The 23,279-nt window shown below is 39.9% G+C and overlaps 2 protein-coding genes across 4 annotated transcripts in view; both read left to right on the forward strand.

Annotated features, from left to right (window-relative positions):
* Nucleotides 1-9,876, forward strand: part of sirt1 (sirtuin 1) — a 41,624-nt gene extending 31,748 nt beyond the window's left edge. For all 3 annotated transcript variants that reach the window (XM_052027414.1, XM_052027413.1, XM_052027412.1), the window contains one exon: nucleotides 6,296-9,876. In XM_052027414.1, coding sequence (XP_051883374.1) covers nucleotides 6,296-6,603 — 308 coding nt within the window. In that variant the 3' untranslated portion in view covers nucleotides 6,604-9,876. The remainder of the gene's footprint in view (nucleotides 1-6,295) is intronic.
* Nucleotides 9,877-17,941: 8,065 nt separating this feature from the next.
* On the forward strand, nucleotides 17,942-21,318 carry LOC127576720 (cytochrome c oxidase subunit 5B, mitochondrial). The gene is given in 5 exon segments (XM_052027408.1): nucleotides 17,942-18,071; nucleotides 19,018-19,088; nucleotides 20,182-20,281; nucleotides 21,104-21,150; nucleotides 21,152-21,318. Coding segments are annotated over 5 exon segments (408 nt in total). The 5' UTR covers nucleotides 17,942-17,968; the 3' UTR covers nucleotides 21,239-21,318.
* The last annotated feature ends 1,961 nt before the right edge of the window (nucleotides 21,319-23,279 follow it).

The raw sequence follows: 23,279 nt of genomic DNA on the forward strand, positions 1-23,279 counted from the left end.
GTTAAAACCTAAATTTTTTTCTGTAATTTCAATTTGATGTGGTATCAGAAAAGTAGGTAGAGTAACATAAAAAGTTTCTAATCTGTAAGTATCTTAAAAAAAAATGTGATCTAGGAGGCAAATTATATTTATTAGACAACTATTCGAGACAAGAAACAGTTATCAACGAATAGATCATGAAAACATGTTATTCCCTTCATTTTCCATTTTAAAAAAAAGCTGGATCAATTCCAGATGGTTGAAAGAAAAAATTAGATAGGACTTGATAAAATAAATTTATTCAATCCAAAAAATTTACAAAATTGAAACCATTTTCGTATTGTGTGTTTAGTTTTTGGATTAATCATTTGTTTATTCAATTTAGTAAGTGCAAAGGGGAGCGAGGCCCCTAAAATAGAAGCCAATGAAAACCCTTGCTCGAGATACACCCATCGTGGACATTGAATTACATCTAAATCTTGTGTCCAAAAAATTAAATATGGAATATTAATTGCCCAATAGTAAAATCTAAAGTTAGGCAAAGCCATACTGCCATCCTTTTTTAATTTCTGTAAGTATTTCTTAACCTTGGGTTTTTTCTGTCATATATATGAAAGAATTTTAGAATCAATAATATCAAAAAAGGATTTAAAGATAAAGGTTGGAACCACCTGAAATAGATACAAAAATTTAGGTAAAATAGTCATCTTAACAGCATTGATTCGACCAATCAGTGATGGGGACAATGGGGACCATTTAGTAAGCAATTGTTTAACATGATCAATTAACGGTAAAAAGTTAACTTTAAATAAGTCTTTATAATTCTTGATAATTTTAACAACCAAATAAGTAAAATAATTAGTCACTAATCTGAATGGTGATTGCCTATATATTGGAACTTGCATATTTAGTGGGAAAAGCTCACTCTTATAAGATTTAATTTATAGCCAGAAAAAACACTAAACTGAGCAAGCAGTGATAATACTTCAGGGATGGATTTCTCAGGGTTAGAGATATGAAGTAACAGGTCATCTGTATATAATGATACCTTATGCGTCCCATCTCCACAAATAATGCCAAATATGTTGGAAGAGTCATGAAGAGCAATTGCCAAGGGTTCTAAGGCAATATCAAATAGTAAAGGACTTAAAGGGCAGCCCTCTCTAGTACCTCAAAAGCCTGAAAAAGGGGGATATCTGATTATTGGTAAGTACAGAAGCCAAAGGTGTATCATATATCTATTTATTCGAGAATATAAAATTTTGGCTAAAATTAAATTTCTCAAGAGTGTTAAATAAATATTTCCATTCAACTGTATCAGACACCTTCTCGGCATCAAGCGAAATAACACATTCTGGAGTTTTAAATGAAGGGGTATATGCAATATTCATAAACCTCCTAATATTAAACTGCAAATACTGATTTTTAATAAATCCTATGATCATCAGAAATAATTTGTGGAAGTACCTTTTCCAGTCTAGTAGCCAATATTTTGGGGGAAAAATTTGAGTCCACATTCAATAAGGAAATAGGTCTATATGATGCACATTCAGAAGGATCTTTATCTTTTTAGGAATTAAAGAAAGAGATGCTTCATAAAAGTATTGTGGTAATTTACCTACAAAGAGGGCATCTTTAAAAAAATTTTAGATAACCAAGGAGAAAGAAGATCAGAAAGATTTAAAAAAAAATTCTACTGTTTACTCATCGAGACCAGGTGCTTTATCAGAATTCATCGAAGAGATTGCTTTCTTTATTTTTTCCTCCGAAATGGGTGCATCTAATGTTAAACATTCGTTAAGTGGTAATTTTGGAATATTCAATTTCCTTAAAAATTCGTGCATTAAGGTGGAATCCTCAGGAAATTCTGATTGATATAAAGAGGTATAAAATTCTTGAAAGGATTTATTAATTTGGTCATGGTCAACTGTCAAATTACCATCTCGTTTACGAACTTTAATAATCTGACGTTTAGCTGAAACGGCTTTCAGTTGGTTGGCCAATAATTTACCAGATTTATCACCATGTATATAAGACTGACTCTTAGTTTTTGGGGATGTTAATAACAAACTGTGTTGCAATTGAAGTTCAATTCTCTTTTTTTAAAGCTCCAGATTAGGAGCAACAGAGTATTTTTTATCAACTTCTTTAATCTTACCAACCAATACAAGTATTTCATTATTAGCTCGTTTTTTCAATCCAGCAGAATATGAAATAATTTGACCATGGATATACACTTTAAAGGTATCCCATAATATCTCATGGGAAATCTCTTCCATAGAGTTAGTTGAAAAGAAAAAGGCGATCTGTTCTTTAATAAAATTAACGAAGTTTAAATCCTGAAGCAGAGAAGAATTGAACCGCCATTGCCTGGCACCAAAAATTATGTCAGCTAATTTGATAATTTCAAGGGTGCATGATCAGAAACGGCGATTGCATCATACAATCGATAACAGATGGAGCTAATCAAGAGTCGATAAAGAAATAATCAATTCTAGAGTAATTGTGGTAAACATGAGAAAAGAATGAAAACTCTTTATTGTTGGGGTGTAGAAACCCCCAAACTTCTAAAATTCCGGAATCAAATAAAAAGGAATTGATAAAGATAGTGGATTTGATTGGAAGTATATGATTAGACGCAGACCTATCCATCGAAGGGTTCAAACAACAGTTGAAAGCTCCACCCATAACCAACGTATATTTGTTTAAGTTAGGAAGAGATGCAAATAAATGTTTAAAGAACTCAGGATAATCGGCATTAGGTGCATAAACATTAACCATAACTTTTTTGTTATGAAGTACACCAGTAATTAGTAAAAATCTACCATTTGGGTCTGAAATTGTTTCGTAGTGAACAAATGAAATTGAGGAGTCTATAAAAATAGAAACTCCTTTCACCTTAGCTTGTGAATTAGACTGGAATTGTTGACCTTTCCAAAATCTAAAAAAACACTGATTATCCTCCTTCCTAATATGAGTCTCCTGAGCAAAAATAATCTAAGCATTCAATCTATGGAAAACTTTAAAAATCTTCTTCCGTTTAATTGGATGATTTAATCCATTCGTATTCCATGAGACAAAGGTTAATAATATTATCCATTTTACTTGACTAAAGCATATGGTATGTAAAGGGTTAACCTTGCTGCACAGGAGACTCATTAATCAGGAAGAGGGAAAAAAGTTCAAAGGGTAGCTGGCTGTTACGACAATTCAGGCGTATTTGTAGTTGTAGATCAGCCCAGAAAGGAAAAAACTAGACTAAGAATAGCACCCCCCCCCCCCCCCACCCACACAAGCCCGAAGACTGGCCAATAGACAGCCAGAAAGCTAACTACAAAATCCCTTAACCCCATCTCTCTTGATGGCAAATCTCCAAATTAAAAGGAATGCAAAACACCACCATTAGTGAAAACATTGAGATAGAAGTACCATAAACATTCCAAACATAAACATATAGAGGAAAAAAACAACTTACTGGAAAATTCTTCACAGTTAGAAATTCTGAAAGGCAACATTTTGAAAAATAGTCTTACTAATCTTTCAAAGAAAAAAGCCACCAAATCAGATTCTTAATTATTTCAAAAATAAACAATTAAAAATAATAAAAGGAAAAAGAGAATTATAATATAGAAGCATGGAATATCCATATTCCAGAACCAGGCACGATGGTGTTAACAAAGGGCAAAAATCTCTGGACTTAAGTTCAGATCCATGAACTAGTTATTGACCTGTAGACCGAATAGATATAAAAAGATTAGTACATTTATTGGCCATCTGAAGTCAAAAGTTGATCGTCAAGAAACTTTTTTAGTTTCGTCCACTGATTCAAACCATTTACGTGATTTGTCAGGGAGAACGACCCTTAAGCAGGCTGGAAATAGCAATGCAGGTTGAAGTTTCCTTTGATAGAGCTGTGACTTGATCAGTTTAAAAAGCAACCTCTCTTTCATTACTTCTGGACTGTAATCTTCAACCAGATGAAGCTTCAGATCTTTGTGTTGGATAATTCCTTTACAACGAGCAATTCAAATTAAATGCTCTTCACTTATTCACATAGTGGAATCACAATATTACTGATTGCAGTTTTTGCTCTTCGGGAGGTTTGGGTCTTAAAGCTCGATGAGCACGGTCGAGTATAGGACGGGCAGAAAAAACTTCAGAGCCAAACACATCCATCAAAAATTTGGAAAATAATTCAATAGGATTACCATTTTTGACATTTTCACAGAGATCAATTATCTGCAGGTTTTTTCTCCGACTTCGATTTTCTAAGTCAATAATCTTGTGTCCACTGTTCAAGTGCTTGAGTGGTCAAAGTTAATTTCTTTTCCAATGAGTCCAAGTACTTCAACTTTTAATGGTTAAATCCAAACAGAAACAAGTGGATTTAAACTACAATAATTGCCTCTACAATACAAAAATTTAATGTATATTTAAGCCATGTAAGTCAAAAAATGAAGGAAGATGCATAAGCAGGCTAAAATAAACATGCCCAAATGAAAAGAAATGTATCTTGTTACCTTGGAGAGTTATTAAAAAATTGGCTTCAAGGACACAGTGTTGTACCACACAAGTTTGGATCTTTTCTAGATCTTAACAGCACAGAATCATGGACTATTGCAATACCTAAGCAATTGTAAATGGAATTTAACACTGCAATTATCAGCAAGCATGATCTCTTCTGTTTATAATAGAGGAAGATGGTTGACCCCAGGAGATTAGACCAAGGTATTTGTGTATGTTTTAGGATTGCAGTAGTTGGTTCCAACAATCAGAATCATCTTAATTTGTCTGAGACCTGATTCCAGCCGATGAACAGTGTGTCCGTTGATTCCCACTCAGTTCGATGTTGCTAGGAATCCTCGAAGCCAAACTGTCAAAGGTTTGACCGAAACTTTAATTCGGATGTTTTGAAGCTGTAATTAGATCTGGAGTTGTGGTTCTGGATGAATCCAAACTGAGCACCTCTGATCTGGGTGTTTGTGGGGAACTGCCACTTGTATTTCAACTTCCACTGTCAATGAAGATAGACTATTCATGGGTTGAACCCTTTTAGGTTTGTGTTCATCGGTGTTTGATTATTTGTTCCAGAGCTTTTCTGTTCTTATTATTGTGGGATTACTTTGTAGCATATTGCATCTGCCCATGTTATGTCAATGGCAGGATAGAGGCAGTAGCAACGTACTATACAGACAGGAATGCAATCCCGTCTTCACACTCTATCCTACTGTGCAGCATTACAGCCATGCTAAATAGGATATGTTCACAACAGATATGACAGCTCACAACTAGGCACCTATGAGATGGCGAGCCATCAGTAGAAATGGAATTCTATTCTGCCACAGTCTGTAACCTCACAGCCTGCTCACCTATCACTCCATGACAGGGACCAACCCTGATTCAATAAAGAGTGTAGATTGTAGCAACATCAGGCAAACTCAAAACTGGGTGCCAAACACAAGAATTGGCAACAGGAGTCTGGGATGTTAGCTGAAATGTATGATTTTGTAGAGGTAGTAAGCTATTTGTCAGCTCTTGAACATTGCTCCCAGTTTTTTGGGCATCCTCCAGATGTTGGTGAGGGGAACTTTGTGGGTTTGGCTAGGAATCCAGGTATCATCCTAGTAATTCTATGCTGAAGCAGTGGACTGGCTATTATCTAGGTTGATCCCTCCCTTCCCAATGTCCTTTTGAGCTAAGTTTAGATCTCTCTTGCTCTAGCTTCAGATAGGTAGTGTGTCATATGGGACTCTAGATTCTGGTTACATAGGATCATTTCTGTTCCCTTAATTACATAATCTCTATAACTGTCACATTATGTGTTCCCCTTCCTCCCACTGGATACACCTAGCTCCTCATGGTCAGTTGGTTGGCTGCCATTCTGACAACTCTATCCTCCATAGAGAAGTATAAAGTGCTTCTCTCTTGAACAGCTGTTTTGTTTTAAACCCTTCAATGTGTTGAGACTATTGCGCACATTTCCTGTATGTCATGTTGCATGTCTAGGGTTACATTTTTATCAACAAATAAAATGGGGACTTTAGGGAAAGCCTGAATATATCCTTGTATGAATAATGTAGGCAGATGAAACTGTATGAACCATGTGTTTCTGTGCACTTAATTTTTGTACTTTGTCATGTCATTTGTGTGGATTGACCACATTTTTTTACCTTCTCCCACTTCCCTCTGTCACCTAGACGTGCATTATGGAGATCAGACTCTCCTATGGTTTAGATGTATGGGGGGTAGGGGATCTAAATGACTTGTATATTCCTAACATAATGGTCTTACAGTATATGTCTTTCTTAATTTTCAGATTCCCAATACCTGTTCTTGGCACCCAATCGCTACATTTTCCACGGTGCTGAAGTCTACTCAGACTCTGAGGGAGATGAAGGTTCATCTTCTGGCAACAGTGTTAGCGACAATGAGTCCTGTAGCAGCAGAAGTGTTGGTGACGGGGAAGAGGAGAGTGATATTGAAGAATTTTATAATGGAATAGAAGAGGAAGCCTATGATGCCGATGGGGTGTACTTTGGGGGTGAGAGTGAGCACTTCGGAAGTGAAGCGCTGACTGAAAACTCCATGCAGGGTGAATGTGAAGATGATAATTTGTTGGAATAAGAGGCACATTTGCATGATATTAATATATGAAGTTATCCACCAGCATTAGCCTACCTTTAGGACACGTTTTATAGTCAGTGAGCTGTCCTGGACGTACAGTGGCTGTAACGATCATGCAAAACCTCAGTCTGAAACTTCTAGTTCAGTCTGTATTGTACAGCAAGAACACTAGGCCTCCTCTAAGTACTTTTCTTCAATCTGGTACTTTTACCAAATAAAAATTCTGCATATTGAGACAACCATTTAACACACTGAGTTCATTGACATTACGTTTACTATAAGCTTTTGTTTTTATGAGTGGGCCAGAGGGTCCCTTCTCTGTCAAAATAGTTGATTTGTTTTACTATTTTTAGATTCTATTTACGTTGAGTTGTACAGCTATTTAATACAGTTCCTCAGAAGCTAAAATGAATGTCCTGTACATATTTTTGTGAATGCTGTTCAAAAGCCATTTAATTGCTGAAAAGGGTAAAAAAAAGGGAACAGGTAAAAAGACCAAAGAACAATGGGAGATCTCGATGACTAGAGCTGCAACAGAAGTTTAAGAAGTCTGTAGCAGATTTTATTTTAGAGCATGGGTGATTTGTTTAAGCATATTACATATTTTCCTTCCGGTTTGTATTTTCTCTCATAAAACACTGGCTGTAATGTTTTCTATGAGATGAGCTGGCAGCTAATTTGTACACCGAGGTTACTATTTTTCATTGAGCTTAAGCTGTATATTAGAAACCATTGAGGCTACTCTATTTAAGTGAAAAGAACATTTTTACAAAATGTAGCACTTGTAGTTATTTGCTGCCTTATATAGAGATTGGTAGGGTTTCCTCCTGGAGCCTGGTTCTGCTGAGGCCTGGGTCCAGTTTAGGTACATAGCAGGTTTGTTGTTCCTTGCATTTTCTTATAGAAATATATATAAAGTGTGTAATTTAAAAGTATAAGAATGTTTTGACACCATTGTAGAATTAAAGCTGGAATGCTGAAGAATATTGAGTTTTAAAATAGCAACAGAATATGCTGGAAACTGAACAGCTCATGCAGCACCTGTCAAAAAAAAGTAGTGTCAACGTTTCAGGTCGAAGAGTCCTTGCCAGAACTGGGAAAGAAAGAAAACAAGTTGGTTTAAGTTGCATGTGTCGTGGTAGGAGGATGGACAGATTAAATGAAATGACTCTGGTTGGCTGAGGCTAGGGTTGCCATGATGATAAATTGATTAATGAGGATGATTAGAGAGATGATACAAAGAAAAGAACATGTAAAAGCTGTGACATGCAAGTCAGAACAGTCGGAATTGTCCAGCAGATCAGCTCATATCAGTGGAGAGAGGAAAAACTGTCCTTGTGTCACAGAATTAACTGGTTCTGATACAAGCAGAGACAACCAGTGAACTGAAATTAATTCCATCCTATTGAATTCAGCAATTTGGGTCACTTCCTTATTCTGTTTGTATCAGAACTGGCTAGTTTTCCGGCAGATTATCCATCTGTAATAAGAGCTGTTCTGTCTCCAATGAAACATCTGAGCATTTTCTAGAGCTCTTTGACTTTCATTTAACAGCTTTTGTATATTCCTTTGTTTTTGCTCTCTCACCACCGTCATTAATTAAATGGCTTCTTCAACAGCTTTTCACCAAGGCAGCTCTGGCCTCGCCCTCTGAGATGTTCACTTTGTCCTTTTCATCCCTAGACCCCGTCTGGAAATTAAAACTAATGTTTCCTTTCATTCCAAGTTTTAATGAAGGGTCTTTGACCTGAAACATTAACTCTGTTTCTCTTTCCACAGATGCTGGCTGAGCTGCTGAATGTTTCATCATTTTCTGTTTCTATTTCAGACTTCCAGCATCTACATTTTGTTTCTTATTCAACATTGAGCTCTAGTTCCTTTTGATGTGTCTGCATTCTAATTCCCCATTACATTGGAAGTCGAAATTATTTCTTTCAAATGTTTAATGTATTGTTGCTTACCCAGAATAAGCATAACAATTTAATAATTTGGACTGCCAAATCCAAGTCACATAATTTCATACAACAATTTTTTTTAAACCTTTGTAAAGTTTTGGTTGAGCATAACTGAGACTGTGCAGAACAAGTAGGGTAACTATAAATTTACTGGCATATTGAAGAAAACATTTACCTAGATATGAAAATGGGTGGTACATATTTTGATATAAGAATTACTAAACTAAATAATCTAGCTAAAAAATGTTAGAAATTTGTAAAGGGTTTTGTTGTTTTATAGTTTTGCTATTCAGTGAAACAACTAAAAATTTTTACTTATTTTTGCAGTCTACCGGAAATAAATGTGCTCATTCAAAGCACTTTTTTGAATTTGGTTTGGAAATAGAATTTCCCTTTCCCATCTATTTTGCAACATGTGCAACTTTTCTCAAAACTTGTTCATGTTAATGTACGAGTCATTCTTTTATTGTTGTAAGAACATGCTCCAATTTCCACACATTACTCCATCTTTCAAATGTTTAATGATCTGTCCTATATTTGGAATTTCAGAACATATTTTGTTCTGTTCCTGTGGAAATAATAGACAACCTCAGATCAGTTCCCTGTGGAATAGTGTTGTCCAGCACTTTTACATGAACCATTTTTGCATCTATATTGAAATTGGGAATCATACAAAACATCAGAGAAAAACTGCATATACCCAGATTAAAAAAAGTCTCAAATTTTGAGCCCTACATTTGCTGCCTTGATGTTAATGTGACTTGACCTTTAAATACAAAGGTGTTCTTATATTAGTGTGTTCATCTTCCCAAATATTAGCTTTCTAAAATCTTGTATGATGTGGTCAACTAAATACAATGTATTGCATATAGATTAACTCTGCTCTGTAGGTATTATTTTGTAGCATGGTGTTCAAATTATTTCTGTCCATTGTACATATTCAATCATTAATGTAATCAAACTATGTTTTATAAGGAACAGTTATTAAAAGGTGACTTGTTTTCTGATACAAATTTCATACCTGCAGTTTTGGGTGAGACTTTTTAATTTATACATTTAACATCTTACAATTTGAATTGCAAACTTTTACGGGAATGATGCTTTTTGGAATTACTGTTGGAACACCGTGATTCAAGGAAATGTTCTGTTAATTTAAACTGAGTTGCCTGAAATTGTGAAATCTTGTTCCTGTTCCATGTACCACAGGCTCTGTTCTCTGCTTTTAAAGTGAAGATGTGTTTGAATGGATAATATATTGCAATAAATCTCCTTGGTTAAATTATTTGAGTTTGAATTTATTGACATGTTTTTGAAAAGTCTGTATTGAAGTACAGAAAAATCATTAATTTAGATCTGAAACACAACCATTTCATCTTCAGCTTAATAATTTAAACCTTGCATTCCTCTTTAATGATTTTTGTGTTTCTATTCTGCCTCTTTTTCTGCCTCGGTCCCCATCTGTACCTGATCAGACTCCAAATCGACCCTGTTTCCTTCTTCCTTAATTATCATCGGTGAAGATTTTAACTGTTGACCATATCCTTCACCCATGAGAAGTGAAGGATCAGCCACTGTGCCTGCAACTGAACAAGCTGCTTTGGTCTCCTTCCCAGTTCTGGCCTTTAAGGGTCTTTTGACCTGCAAGATTCACTCTTTCTCTTCCCACAGATGAAGCCTGACCTGAGTATTTCCAGCATTTTCTGTCTTCGTTCCTTCACTGGGATCCCTACTACTCCATTGCCTTCGTTGTGAGGATATTAATATGCACTTCCGGGAGGCACAAATGTGTTTGATTTGAAGAATGCAAGGAAGAATAAAAGTTTATTTCAAGATACCCCACTCCAGAAAGATTTGGCCCATTCCATCAGTTTATACTAGGAGATGGAAGGTGGTAGTGGAGGGTTATTTTTCCAGATTGCAGGCTGTGTCCAGTGGTGTGCTGCAGGGATCAGTGCTGCGTCATGTGTGTTTGTCATCTGTATTAATGACTTGGATGAGAATATAGTTGGCATGGTTAGTAAGTTTGTGGATGACACCATAATTGTTGTGGAGTGGACAGTGAAGGAGGTCATCTATTTGTATGTTAACAGGATAGCAATCAACTGGCAAAGTGGGCCAAAGAATGGCAGATAGAATTTAACTTGGATAAGTGTGAAGTGATGCACTTTAAGTTAAACCAGGGCCAGACTTGCACAGTAGATGACGGTGTCCTCGAGAGTATTTAGAACAGAGACCTGGGGGTACATGTACATAGTTCCCTGAAAGTGGTGACCCAGGTAGACAGGATGTTGATGGTGCTTGGCATGCTTGTCATATTGGTCAGTGTATTGAATACAAGAGTTGGGATGTCATGTTACAGCTATACAAGATGTTGCAGTATTGTGTGCGGTTCCAGTCGCGCAGCTATAGGAAGGATGTTAGTAAGCTGGAAAGGATGCAGAAAAGATTTACCGGGATGTTACTGGGACTGGAGGGCTTGAGTTATAAGGAGAGTCTAGATAAGCTGGGGCTTTTTTCCCTGGAGTGAGGGTTAATCTTACAGAGGTATATAAAATCATGATGGGCATAGATAGGGTCACAGTCTTTTTCCCAGGTTAAGGGAGTCTAAAAGTACAGAGCACAATTTTAAGATGGGAGGGGAAAGATTTAAAGAGAACTTGGACAACTTTTTCACATAGAGAGGCAGAATTTATGAACATTTGGAGAGGTATAATTGATTAGGAATAGTCAGCATGGCTTTGTCAAGGGCAGGTCCTGTCTTACAAGCCTGACTAAATTTTTTGAGGATGTGACTAAACACATCGATGAAGGGAGAGCTGTAGATGTAGTGTATATGGATTTCAGCAAGGCGTTTGATAAGGTACCCCATGCCAGTCTTATTGAGAAGGTGAGGAGACATGGGATCCAAGGGGACATTGCAGTGTGGATCCAGAACTGGCTGGCTCACAGAAGGCAAAGAGTGGTTGTTGAAGGGTCGTATTCTGAGTGGAGGTCGGTGACCAGTGGTGTACCTCAGGGATCTGTACTGGGACCCTTACTCCTTGTGATTTTTATAAACGACCTGGATGAGGAAGTGGAGGGGTGGGTTAGTAAGTTTGTGGATGACACAAAGGTTGGAGGTGGTGTGGATAGTTTGGAGGGCTGTCCGAGGTTACAGAGGGATATAGATAGGATGCAGAGTTGGGCTGAGAAGTGGCAGATGCAGTTCAACCCAGCTAAGTGTGAAGTGGTTCATTTTGGTAGGGCAAATATGTTGGCAGAATATAGTCTTAATGGTAGGACTCTTGGTAGTGTGGAAGATCAGAGGGATCTTGAGGTCCAAGTCCATAGGACGCTCAAAGCAGCTGCGCAGGTTGACTCTGGTTAAGAAGGCACGAGAGGACATAGGTTTAAGGTGCTGGGGAGTTGATATAGAGGAGATGTCAGGGGTAAGTTTTTTACTCAGAGAGTGGTGAGTGCGTGGAATGGGCTGCCGGAAACGGTGGTGGAGGCGGATACGATACGGTCTTTCAAGAGACTATTTTACTCAGCTCCATGTACCTATCTAATAGAGGGCTATGGGTAAGCCTAGTAATTTCTAGGGTAGGGACATGTTCGGCACAGCTTTGTGGGCCAAAGGGCCTGAATTGTGCTGTAGTTTTTCTATGTTTCTATGTTCTATAAAAGGTGGTGGGTATATGGAATGAGATGCCTGAGGAAGCAGTAGACATTTAGACAGATATGTGGAAAGGAAAGGTTTAGAGGGATATGGATCAAACACAGACAAATGGGACTAGCTCAGGTAGGCAGCTTGGTCAGTATGAATGAGTTGGGCTGAATGGCTGGTTTCTGTGTGTATGACTCTACCTTAAATTTTCAGTGGATCAGAGAAAGCCAGCATGGATTTGTAAAACAACTGATGATGTCTACTGAACATGATCAAATTTTGTGAAGAGGTAACTAGAACAGTAGGTGGGAATGTGTATAGATATTAGTTTATATCGACATCTGAGGGTCTTATCAAATAACCCCTGAAAGCTGGAGTTTGGGTTGAAGACAAATTAGTGGCCCAGTTAGAATACTTACCCTGACTGGCAGACCAATAGGAGATGATCACCAGGTACTCAAATTGGCAGGGTATTCTGAATGAATAAAATGCTGGAGAGACTCAGTGTGTCGGGCTGCATGTGTGGAGGGAAATGGACGGTTGCATTTCAGCTTGAGACCCATCATCTGGGCTGAAAGAACCGCAGGGAGGCAGCAGTGGAAAGGGGTGGAGCAAGAGCCGGCGAGCAATAAGTGGATCCAACTGAGATGAGGTGATAGGCAGGTGGAGGAGGGAAGAGTAAAAATAGCAGGGCAGGGGAGATTACAAAGGGCTGCAAGGTGGAGTCTGATTGGAAAGGAAGGTGGAGTATGGAATCAGATAAGGGAGGTAGGGTGGGCAGATGGGAATAGTGGGGTGAGGGGACCTAGTGGAAGAAGTGTGTGGGTGTTGGTAGATGGAATGGGTAGAAGAGGGGAAAGAACAGGTGAGTGTAGGAGGAACTGGGTTGGTGGTTCTGGCATTACATTCAGGAATAAGAAGTTGGCCCACAAATGGCTCAGCTTTGTGGCGATCGGGTCGGCATAAAGGTCAGGATAGCTACAAGTTCTTGGGAATCAAGCAAAGTGCTCCAAAGAGTTGGTACTGTGGCTGCAAATGTGATTTCAAAATGGCGCATTGCTTCCCGGGGATCAGGATCAAGAATGTCACCGAGTAGCTGCAGAACATTTGTCGGGTTAACAATGGGCAACCAGTGGAGCATTTTGATTCCAATGACCAGCAGAACGAGGGATATGGTAGCGTGGTGGTTAGCGTAACACTATTACAGTGCCAGTGACCCGGGTTCAATTCCCGTCGCTGTCTGTAAGGAGTTTGTACGTTCTCTCTCTGTCTGCGTGGGTTTCCTCCCACATTCCAAAGATATACGGGTTAGGAAGTTGTGGGCATGCTATGTTGGCGCTGGAAGAGTGGCGACACTTGCGGGCTGCCCCCAGAGCACTCTACGCAAAAGATGCATTTCACTGCGTGTTTCGATGTACACGTGACTAATAAAGAAATCCTATGATGCTACAGGCAGATTTAAGGAAGCTAACACTTTACAATCTCGGTCTCCAGGTGAGATAGAGAGCTTAGTAACATTGTGTCATGACAACAACCTTTCCCTCAATGTCAGCAAAACAAAAGAGTTGGTCATTGACTTCATGAAGGGGGGTGGTGCACGTGCTCCTGTCTACATCAACTGTGCTGAGATCGAGAGAATTGAGAGCTTCAAGTTTCTAGGAGTGAACATCACCAATAGCCTTTCCTGGACTAACCATGTTGAAGCCACGGCCAAGAAAGCTCACCAATGCCTCTACTTCCTCAGGAGGCTAAAGAAATTTGGCATGTCCCCTTTGACACTCACCAATTTTTATCGATGCACCATAGAAAGCATCCTATCTCGATGCAGCACGGCTTGGAATGGCAACTGCCCTGCCCGTGACTGCAAGAAACTACAGAGAGTTGTGGACACAGCTCAGCATATCACGGAAACCAGCCTCCCCTCCGTGGACTGCATCTACACTTCTTGCTGCCTCAGTAAAGCAGCCAGCCAGGATTCTACCCACCTCCCCTCCCCTCACCTCCCCGCGCCACCCGCCCCCCCACCCCCGGCCATTCTCTCATCTCCCATCTCCTATTGGGCAGAAGCCTGAAAGCACGTTCCACCAGGCTCAAGGACAGCTTCTATCCCGCTGTTATAAGTCTATTGAATGTTTTCCATGTATGATGAGATGGACTCTTGACCTCACAATCTACTTCATTTTGACCTTGCACCTTATTGTCTACCTGTACTGCACTTTCTCTGTAGCTGTGACACTTTATTCTGGACTCTGTTATTGTCTTACCTTGTCCTACCTCAATGCACGGTGTAATGAATTGATCTGTATGAATGGTACACAAGACAAGTTTTTCACTGTACCTTGGTACAAGTGACAATAATAAACCAATTCCAAGTCCAGAAATGGTATCCTCCAGCGGTCTATCAATGAGTGCGGAAATAAGAGATGAATATGTGGTTGTAGAAAAGATGCAGGACAGAGAGAATGTTTTAATTCCCGATGCACTGGCGCCAGATCTCAGATGCAACTTATCTTCCTTGTAGAGGTCCCACTGCTTGTAGTAATTGAAAGTCAAATGATGGGTCTTGATGTGAAATGTGAACCAGCTTTTGCCATAGATGCTGCTTGATCTGCTGACTGTTTTCAGCATTTTATCATTGTTCCTCTACTCCCAGACCTAGTTGTAACAATAATGGAGGAGGCCTTGTTCAAAAAGCAGAAGAATTATCAGTGTAAAGATGGGAAATTGTCCTCACAAGATCTGTGTGGTGGTTACGGCTTCAGTTATGTCATGGGCAGCTGAATCTGCGACAATGAGGTCAAATTTGTTACTTTCACTGGTTGTCTCACTGCTGGCTGCAGAACCAGCCAACGTCCTTCAGGTTTTGGCCACTCAGTAGTGATGCACCTGACCCATTCTTGTTGCTGGATGTCGAATTCTCCTATTGAGAGTACTTGGTTATGCCCTTGCTTCACTTCATGCTTCGTCCACTGTAGAGTACTAACTCATCAGCTGAGGAAAAAGTAGGTGGTAATCAGCAGAGTTCCTTGGCTGTGATGCCATGAAGCTTCGTGGGGTCTACAGTCAATGTGAAGATTCCCTATAAATATGCTGCCACCTTTGGTGTGTGTCCTGCTGCAGGGTCAGGACTTGCCTAGGACTCGTTATGGAAATCTGTGGAATGCCATTTGTAAGGTATGAATTTGCAAGTTACGAGTTTGTCTGCCTGTTGTTTGAATCATCTGTGAAGAATCTCTTCCGGTTTAGACACTGATTTCCAGACGTTTGCAAGAAGGACTATGCAACGACGACTGGGCTTTGTTTGGCTTGACTGTGTCTGAATCCAATGCCTGGATAGATTCCAGGTTGTCCTTTTCATTAAATAAATGAATTAGTAAGGGAAAGCGGTTGCACAGTAGAACAGCAGTTAGTGCTTCTTTCTCACAACTCCAGGGATGTGGGTGCAATCGGGACCTTGGGTTTGTCTGTGCTGAGTTTGTGGATACTCTGTGACTGTGTAGTCCTCTACACAGTCTTCCAGTTGTCCAAATACTCCCACATCCCAAAGATGTGTTGGTAGATTAATTGGCTATTGTTAACTACCCCTAGTGTAAATTAATGGCAAAAAGAATCAAAGGGGAGTTGGTGGGCATGTGAGAGAGACAATAATTTCCAAGAATACAAGGAAGGAGGGGGAATGGTACTAATGGAATTGTCCCCTGGGAGCAGGCATGGACCTGATGGGTCACTCCCCTCAGTATCCTTCGTTCAAAAGAAAATATCCCTGATCTAGTCATTGACCTAATTCTGTGCACTGTGCTGTGGTAAGGATGTGAAAGCCTTCAATGAGAATGTCGTGATGATTTATTAGAGTAGACACAAAATAAGGGGCTTCAGTAATGTGGACATACTGGGTCTATTCTTCAAACAGAGAAGGTTGAACAGAGTTTTAATGGAATTGTTCCAAATCATGAAGGGTATAGACAAATTAACTAAAAATTATCTAAAGTGTAAATATTCACATTGGTGAAGAGGTTCACCAAAGGATACAGATTCAAAACTCAATAAAAAACAAACTGCTGATAGAACTCAGTGGGTCAAGCAGCATCTGTGGAGGCAAAGGGATGGTTAAGGGGTGGAGCACATGCCCCTGTATGTATCAATGGTGCTAAGGTGGAGATGGTTGAGTGCAAGTTCCTAGGTGTCAACATCACCAATAGCTTGTCAGCAAGGTAAATGTAATGGCCAAGAAAGCACACCAGTGCCTCTACTTCCTCAGAAGGTTAAAGAAATTTGGCATTTCACTGTTGAGCCTCACCAATTTTTATTGATGCACCATTGAAAACATCCTATCCAGATGCATCACAGCTTGGTATGGCAACTGCTCTGCCCAAGACCGCAAGAAATTGCAGTGTTGTGGACACAGCTCAGTCCATCGTGGAAACCAACCTCCTGTCTATGGACTCTCTTTACACTTCTCGCAGCCTCAGAAAAGCAGCCAGCATAATCAAAGACCCATCCCACCCTGAACATTCTCTCTGCTCCCCCCTTCCATCGGGCAGAAGACGCAAAAGCTTGAAAACACAAACCACCAGGTTCAAGGATAGCTTCTATCCTGCTATTATAAGACTCCTGAATGGACCTCTTGTACATTAAAGATGAACTCTTGTCCTCACAATCTACCTCGTCATGGCCCTTGCACCTTACTGTCTACTTGTACTGCACTTTCTCTGTAACTAACCGTAACACTATATTCTGCATTCTGTTATTGCTTTTCCCTTGTACTACCTCAAAGTACTTATGTTTTGAAATGACCTATATGAATGGCTTGCAAAACTAAGTTTTTCACTGTATCTCAGTACATGTCAATAATAAACCAATACTAATAATACCAATGGTTTGGGTTGAGACCCTGCATCAGGAGTGATTCAGGACTTACAAAACAAACAAAGGGACCTGGTGCTTTTGGAAAAGTTGGTATTTATTACTCTTTTAAAAATATTTCTTTATGACAGAAAAAGGAGGCCATTTGGGTCATTGAGTCCATGGCAGCTCTCTGAGCAATCCCATTTCCTGTCTTATATCTCTTATTTTATTTTATCTTATTCCCTAGTAACTCATTCCCTCTTGCATCACATAGACATCAGTTCCACTCTAATTCTACTATCACCCACCTACACTGGAGGTAATTTTACAGTAACCAATCAACCTACCAACCTGCATATCTTTGGGATGTAGGGAGGAAACTAGAGTGGTTGTGGGGTCAGGGGGAATATGCAAAATCCACATGGACAATACAGGAGGTCAGGATGGAACCCAAGTTGCTGGAGCTGGGTGACGGCACCACCATCTGCTTCACCACTGCCACCAAACCGTGAGGAACAGTGCCTATCAATCAATATCTTCGAGAAGGTGCTAATGACTCGCTGTGGTTCCAGGGTGAGGACATGATCTGGAATGCGTTGTCTGAAAGGCTGAAGGAAGCAGATTCAATCGTGGTTTTTAAAACAATAGGATGTGTAGTACTTGAACCATATTGCAGAGCTTTAGAGTTAGAGTTGCTCGTGGTATTCTCATCGGTTTGATGGGTTGAATGTCCTTTTGTGATACAACGATTTGTGATTAATAGATTCTCGTTAATCGGAGACGAGGGTGGATTAATCACAAGTGGGCTGAATGGCCTCTTGGCTCCTGGTTAGACACGGCCCCGCCCCCTGCTGCTGATTGGTCGCTGCTCCCTGCCAAACAAACGGCGGAGGGCAGGCGGCTGCCATTCGGCGCTGGGATGGCGGCGCGACTGGTTGTGCGGAGCGGTCTCAGTCTCCGGCCCCTGGCGGCTGCGGGACGTCCCGCCGCCCGGCTGCTGGTCAGGCCCATGGCATTGACAGGTAAAGCGGCGGCCTGCGTGCGAGGCCGGCTCCGGGCTGCCGCCTGCTTACGGTTTGTCTGGGCGCAGGGGCGCCGTGTCCGGGTGACCTTGTCCGGGGAGCGGGGGAGGGAGTCCCAGCCTTCGCCTGGCGGGGAGCGGGGCAGCCCCAGCCCCAGCCCTCGCCGCGGCAGAAGCTCCCAGTGGAAGGGCGCGTCGACTCTCTGCTCCAGGTGCCCGAGGCCGGGTGTGCAGCGGGCTCCGGCCCGAGGCTGAAAGCAGGCCCCTTGCTTCAAGGTTAACGCTGCTTCTGCAGCCGGGGATGCCTCAAAGGCGAGCCCAGAGGTCAGGGACTGGTGCAGCCGGTCAGGGGCTCTGGGTAACACATTGTGTTTACATGGCACTGTGGTAAGACAGAATCAGAGAAAGTCTTGGAAGTTGGCTTAAGGACTCTGCCAAGGGACAATGCCAACTTGTGTTGTTAGTTTCATAGACAATGCTTCTGATTGCAATGTATTGTGTAACTTTGGTTTATTTGCTTCAGTAAATATTTGCATTTTGATTGTAACTTTACCTGAAATAGACATTTAATGTGTTTGACTGAAGTGGTGGACGCATAACGCAAAGACGCAGCTGTTTTTCTGGCATGCATTGACCTCTACTCTGAGAAACGCACTGTAACATCACAGGTTGACTGGTCGATGCAGCTTTCTGATATGGCCGTGGATATGGTCTGCCGAGACGAGGCTCAAGAAACTTAAACTTGTTTTATTATTAACTAGGCAGTATTGTTTTCTAGTGCTGGTAATGGAAAGTTGCATTATTTTGGATGATGGGAAAAACAGTAAACCAGTACTGTTTACTCAAAACTCACCCCAGGTTTACTGGGGAAAAACAGTAAACCAGGCTTATGAGTTTTGATTGGAAGCAAGTTATTACAGCAAATCACTTCAGTTTCCCTTGCTTAGGTATTCCAACAGATGAAGAGCAGTCCACTGGACTTGAACGAAAGACGTTGCAAGCAATGAAAAAAGGGATGGTATGTGTATTTACTACTTTTCAAAGTAAAACAAATCCAGAAGTATAATTTCAAGCATTTCAACATTTATTTAGATTATCAGATGTTCTAATTTAAAAATAATTGTGTAACACTTTATTCCTGCTCTGAATTTCAGGGCATGATTACTATTTTTAGAAAACATTAAATTGAGCAATTAAATTCTTTATTTTCCACCCAGTCTAAAGAAAACTTGCTAATAGAATGTTGTAGAAAGTCATTAATCTGTTCACTTTACCTGAAATAGAGCAGAGAATCAGAGGTAAGGAAATGAGTTTAGGGAGGACCTTGATAGGATAGATGTTGAAGGGCTATTTCTCTCAAATTGTAGAAGCAGTGGTTGTGGTTTCATGGTAAGTAGCTGAAGATATATTTCAGAAGAGGGTTGTGTATTTTTGGACTTTACTGCCTTGAAGTGCTAATTGTTGAGCATATTTAAAGCTGAGATCACTGGGTTTTTGAGGGATAAGGGGAGTGGGCAAGAAAGCAAAGTTGAAGTTCAATATTTATATTAGTGGAACAAGCTCAGTGGGCTGTATTGTCTATTCCTAGTCTTGTGTTTCTATTTAGCAGCTTCCTTTTATTAAGGTAAAAATATTTTGGGATAAACCATGTGACTGACTCGTGTTAATTGTGAGAGCAGGGATATGAAATCTCAAGTTGGTCAGGTAAAGTTGTAGAAAGAAGGAAATTTAGCTTCTGTACACATTGAAAATTAGTTTGAGCAAAGTAGGAACATATTTTGTACAAAGCACAGGACCTGATATGATAGAAATATAATACTGTGCTGTTTATGGAATTAGGACTATATTCATAGGATGAGTCCAGAGCTGGAAGTTGCTCAGTAGAATTTATTTCCTGGGTGCAATGAAAGCTACGTTGGGCATGCTTGAAGTTGTGAAGAGTTGGGTGGGATTCTTGCATGAAAATGATGCAGGGTACAGTTGATCTAATTCAGGTAAAGTTAGAAAAGACTCTGAGCCACAGCAACACTACAGTATCTACAGGCAGTTATTTTGTTCTTTTTATTTCCTTCAGTTTTAATAGGTTTTCAATTGCAATTTTTTTTCCACAGGACCCCTACAGTATTCTCAAACCTAAAGAGTATGCAGGTACTAAGGACGATCCTCACATTGTTCCTTCAATCACTGAGAAGAGGATTGTTGGTTGCATTTGTAAGTTGGAGATTTTATAGCTGGGATTCTGGCTGGAATGGTGCTTTAACTATAACAATATTGGCCCAATGACTCATTTTAGGATTTACTTTCTGCCTTGGTAATTTGTGAAATTGAATCCTATAAAGTGTACTTAATAATTGGATCAGTGAAACCACATGATCCATTTTCACAAGATGTGATGTTGCACCAAGTCCACTTTTTAGTCTTGGTTCTCAGTACATCTGATGAGGTTAAACATGAGGGACCCCAGGATGTGCATCATTTTTATTTGCATGCGTTTTCAACTCCCTTCTCTCTCCACTGATTTTATTTTACCTCTTTGATCCTATCCCTGGAACTGATCCTTGATATAAACTTGGGAATGTCCTGTCACCATCCTTCAACTTGTAATCTTGTGCAAAGAAAGTCAAGCATAAGCATGTTCAGTAGCTAGAATACCTTGAGCATTGTGCACTACTGAATCTCCTATTGCCATACCTGTAAGTAAAGCATCACTTAGCCTTTTGTGAACCACCTGGTTTAGTCTTGAGGGGTGTCAAGCAGTGATAACATGTCAGTTAGCAGAGTTCAGCTTGGGTGGGATATCCAGGTTGTTCATCTTGAAGTAATGAGGGGCGAGTAGCAAATACAGTATTGACTACGATCAAAGAACAGTTACTGGTCATGGAACTAATATTAAAGGCCTTGCATCTACCTGGATGCAAGGCTTCTGATCCCATGCTGTTTACTTAACTTTTGTTTATCTATAAACTATTAACTTCCAATTAATGCTTTAACAGTTGCTAGAGGTGGGATTTACTTAGTTTGTCTTCACTGCAGGTGAAGAGGACAACACTGCAATTGTTTGGTTCTGGCTGCATTCAGGAAAGCCCCAGCGTTGTCCATCCTGTGGATCACACTATAAACTCGAGCATCATGAGCTTCCTCATTAGCCTTGTAACAATAGTTAAGTAGCTTGGTCTACTGTTTTTTTGTTGATGACATGGATAATTTGCACCATATAAAATAAACACTTAATTATTTGTGTAAAGTCATTATTTATGTAGTTCAATACCAGAATATTGGGTGAGTGGATGAAGTGTGTGCTGTGTTTTACTGATTACTGTAATCTAGCAACCAAGCATGGCAAAGTGCCACAGCAATTAGTCTCTCAATTCCAGGACCCCTGTTCAATCCTTCATCTGTATGCATTTGGCCCATTCTCTCAGAATATGTAGGTTAATTGGCTATTATCAATTACCCTGTAATCTAAATAATCAAAGGGAAATTGATGGGTATGTGAGAATTTGTAGGGCTACAGGGAAATGGGAGGGGTTTTGCTGGGAGCTAGGATGGATGTGATGGGCTATATGGCCTCCTTTATAAGTAAACATGGCTCATAACAAGTAAACAACAACTTTGCACTCAATGTTGGCAAAACCAAGGAATTGATTGTGGAAGGAGTGGTGGAAAGGGTGAGCAGCTTCAAGTTCCTGGGCATCAACATCTAAGAGGATCTATCTTGGGCCCAACACATTGATGCAATCACTAAGGCACAGCAGTGGCTCTACTTCATTAGGAGTTTGATGAGATTTAGTATGTCACCAAAGACTTGCAAATTACTGTTGCCACAAAACAACATATTTCATGACATATGGCAGTGATAATAAACCTGATTCTGGCTTGCACAATCTGATGTATTCTATAGGGTAAGAATCTCTATCTTGCTTCTTGCTTGAGGGAGAAATTGATGAGATAATAGGGTTTGAATTTTTCCATTTTCAGTTCAGTTCTGACATCTGCCTGTTTTTATTACTGTTTGCCAACTCATGAGTATCTTGGGTTACTTAAAAACTTGAGGTGTATTAACTTACAAACACAGCTAAACCATAGTTTGTAATAATAATCATAGACAATTTTCATTTTCATGTAATTTTGAACACTTTTTTTGCTTACTACTGCTTTTCTATCCACACTTTCTATGCTTCTTGATCAATAGTGTGAGTATTTTTGAAAGCCACATTGTAATTATACTGAAACAATAAATAAATGTAAATTCTTCCTACCAATATGGTTTTATTGCTAAAAATGATTTTCCATGTAGGCTTTTAGGGCTTTATTTTTGATTATTTTTAGTTAAGTAACCATTTAAGTCCTGAGGATCAACTGAACAATAGTGCTGCTACCTCTGGCTGATCTTGCCCCAAGAATAAATGAATCCTTGCTGTTAAATCTGGGAGAAGGTGTTATCTGTTTTATCTTCTGGAATTGGTATGTTCAGAGTTCTGACCTAACAAAAAGTGTGATCTGCTTTATCTAGGAACTCTTGAGTGTTGATTTTAACCAATTAGGCATGACCCAATTAGTTGAGACCCTTCATCTGGACTGAAAGATAGGGGAGATAGCCAGTATAAAAAGGTGGAAGAAAGGGGTGGAGCAAGAGCTGGCATATTATAGGTAGATCCAGGTGAGGATGGGTGATAGGGAGTTGGGGGAGGGAAGAGTAGGAATAGTGCCAGAAACTGGGAGGTGATAGGTGGAAGTGACTGAAGATAGGTTGAAGATAATGGAATCTGATAGCAGTCTTTTTCCCAGGGTAGGGGAGTCTAAATCTTGAAGACATGGATTTAAAGTGAGAAGGGAAATATTTAAAAGTGACCTGAGGGGCAACTTTGTCCACACAGAGGGTGGTAGCCCTATGGAACAGGCTGCCAGAAGAAGCTGTAGAGGTAGGTACAATTAATGTTTAAAGACATCTGGACAGTTACATAGATTGATAGAAAAGGATATGGGGCAAATGGGACTAGTTTGGACAGATGTCTTGGTCGGTATAGATGAGGTGGGTTGAAGGGCCTGTTTCTGGGCTGTACAATTGAGTCAATGGCATCATAGCTGGATTTACTCGATGTGGTATCCAAGGGCCAAGCATCATCTTTTTAGTTGTTAGCTTTTCTTTCATGATACAGTCATGTGCAAGTGTTAAGTAAGAAATGTACAATGTTCAATTCCATTTGTA

This window comes from Pristis pectinata, chromosome 12 (assembly GCF_009764475.1).
Source record: "Pristis pectinata isolate sPriPec2 chromosome 12, sPriPec2.1.pri, whole genome shotgun sequence".
In the NCBI taxonomy this organism is placed as follows: Eukaryota; Metazoa; Chordata; class Chondrichthyes; order Rhinopristiformes; family Pristidae; genus Pristis; species Pristis pectinata.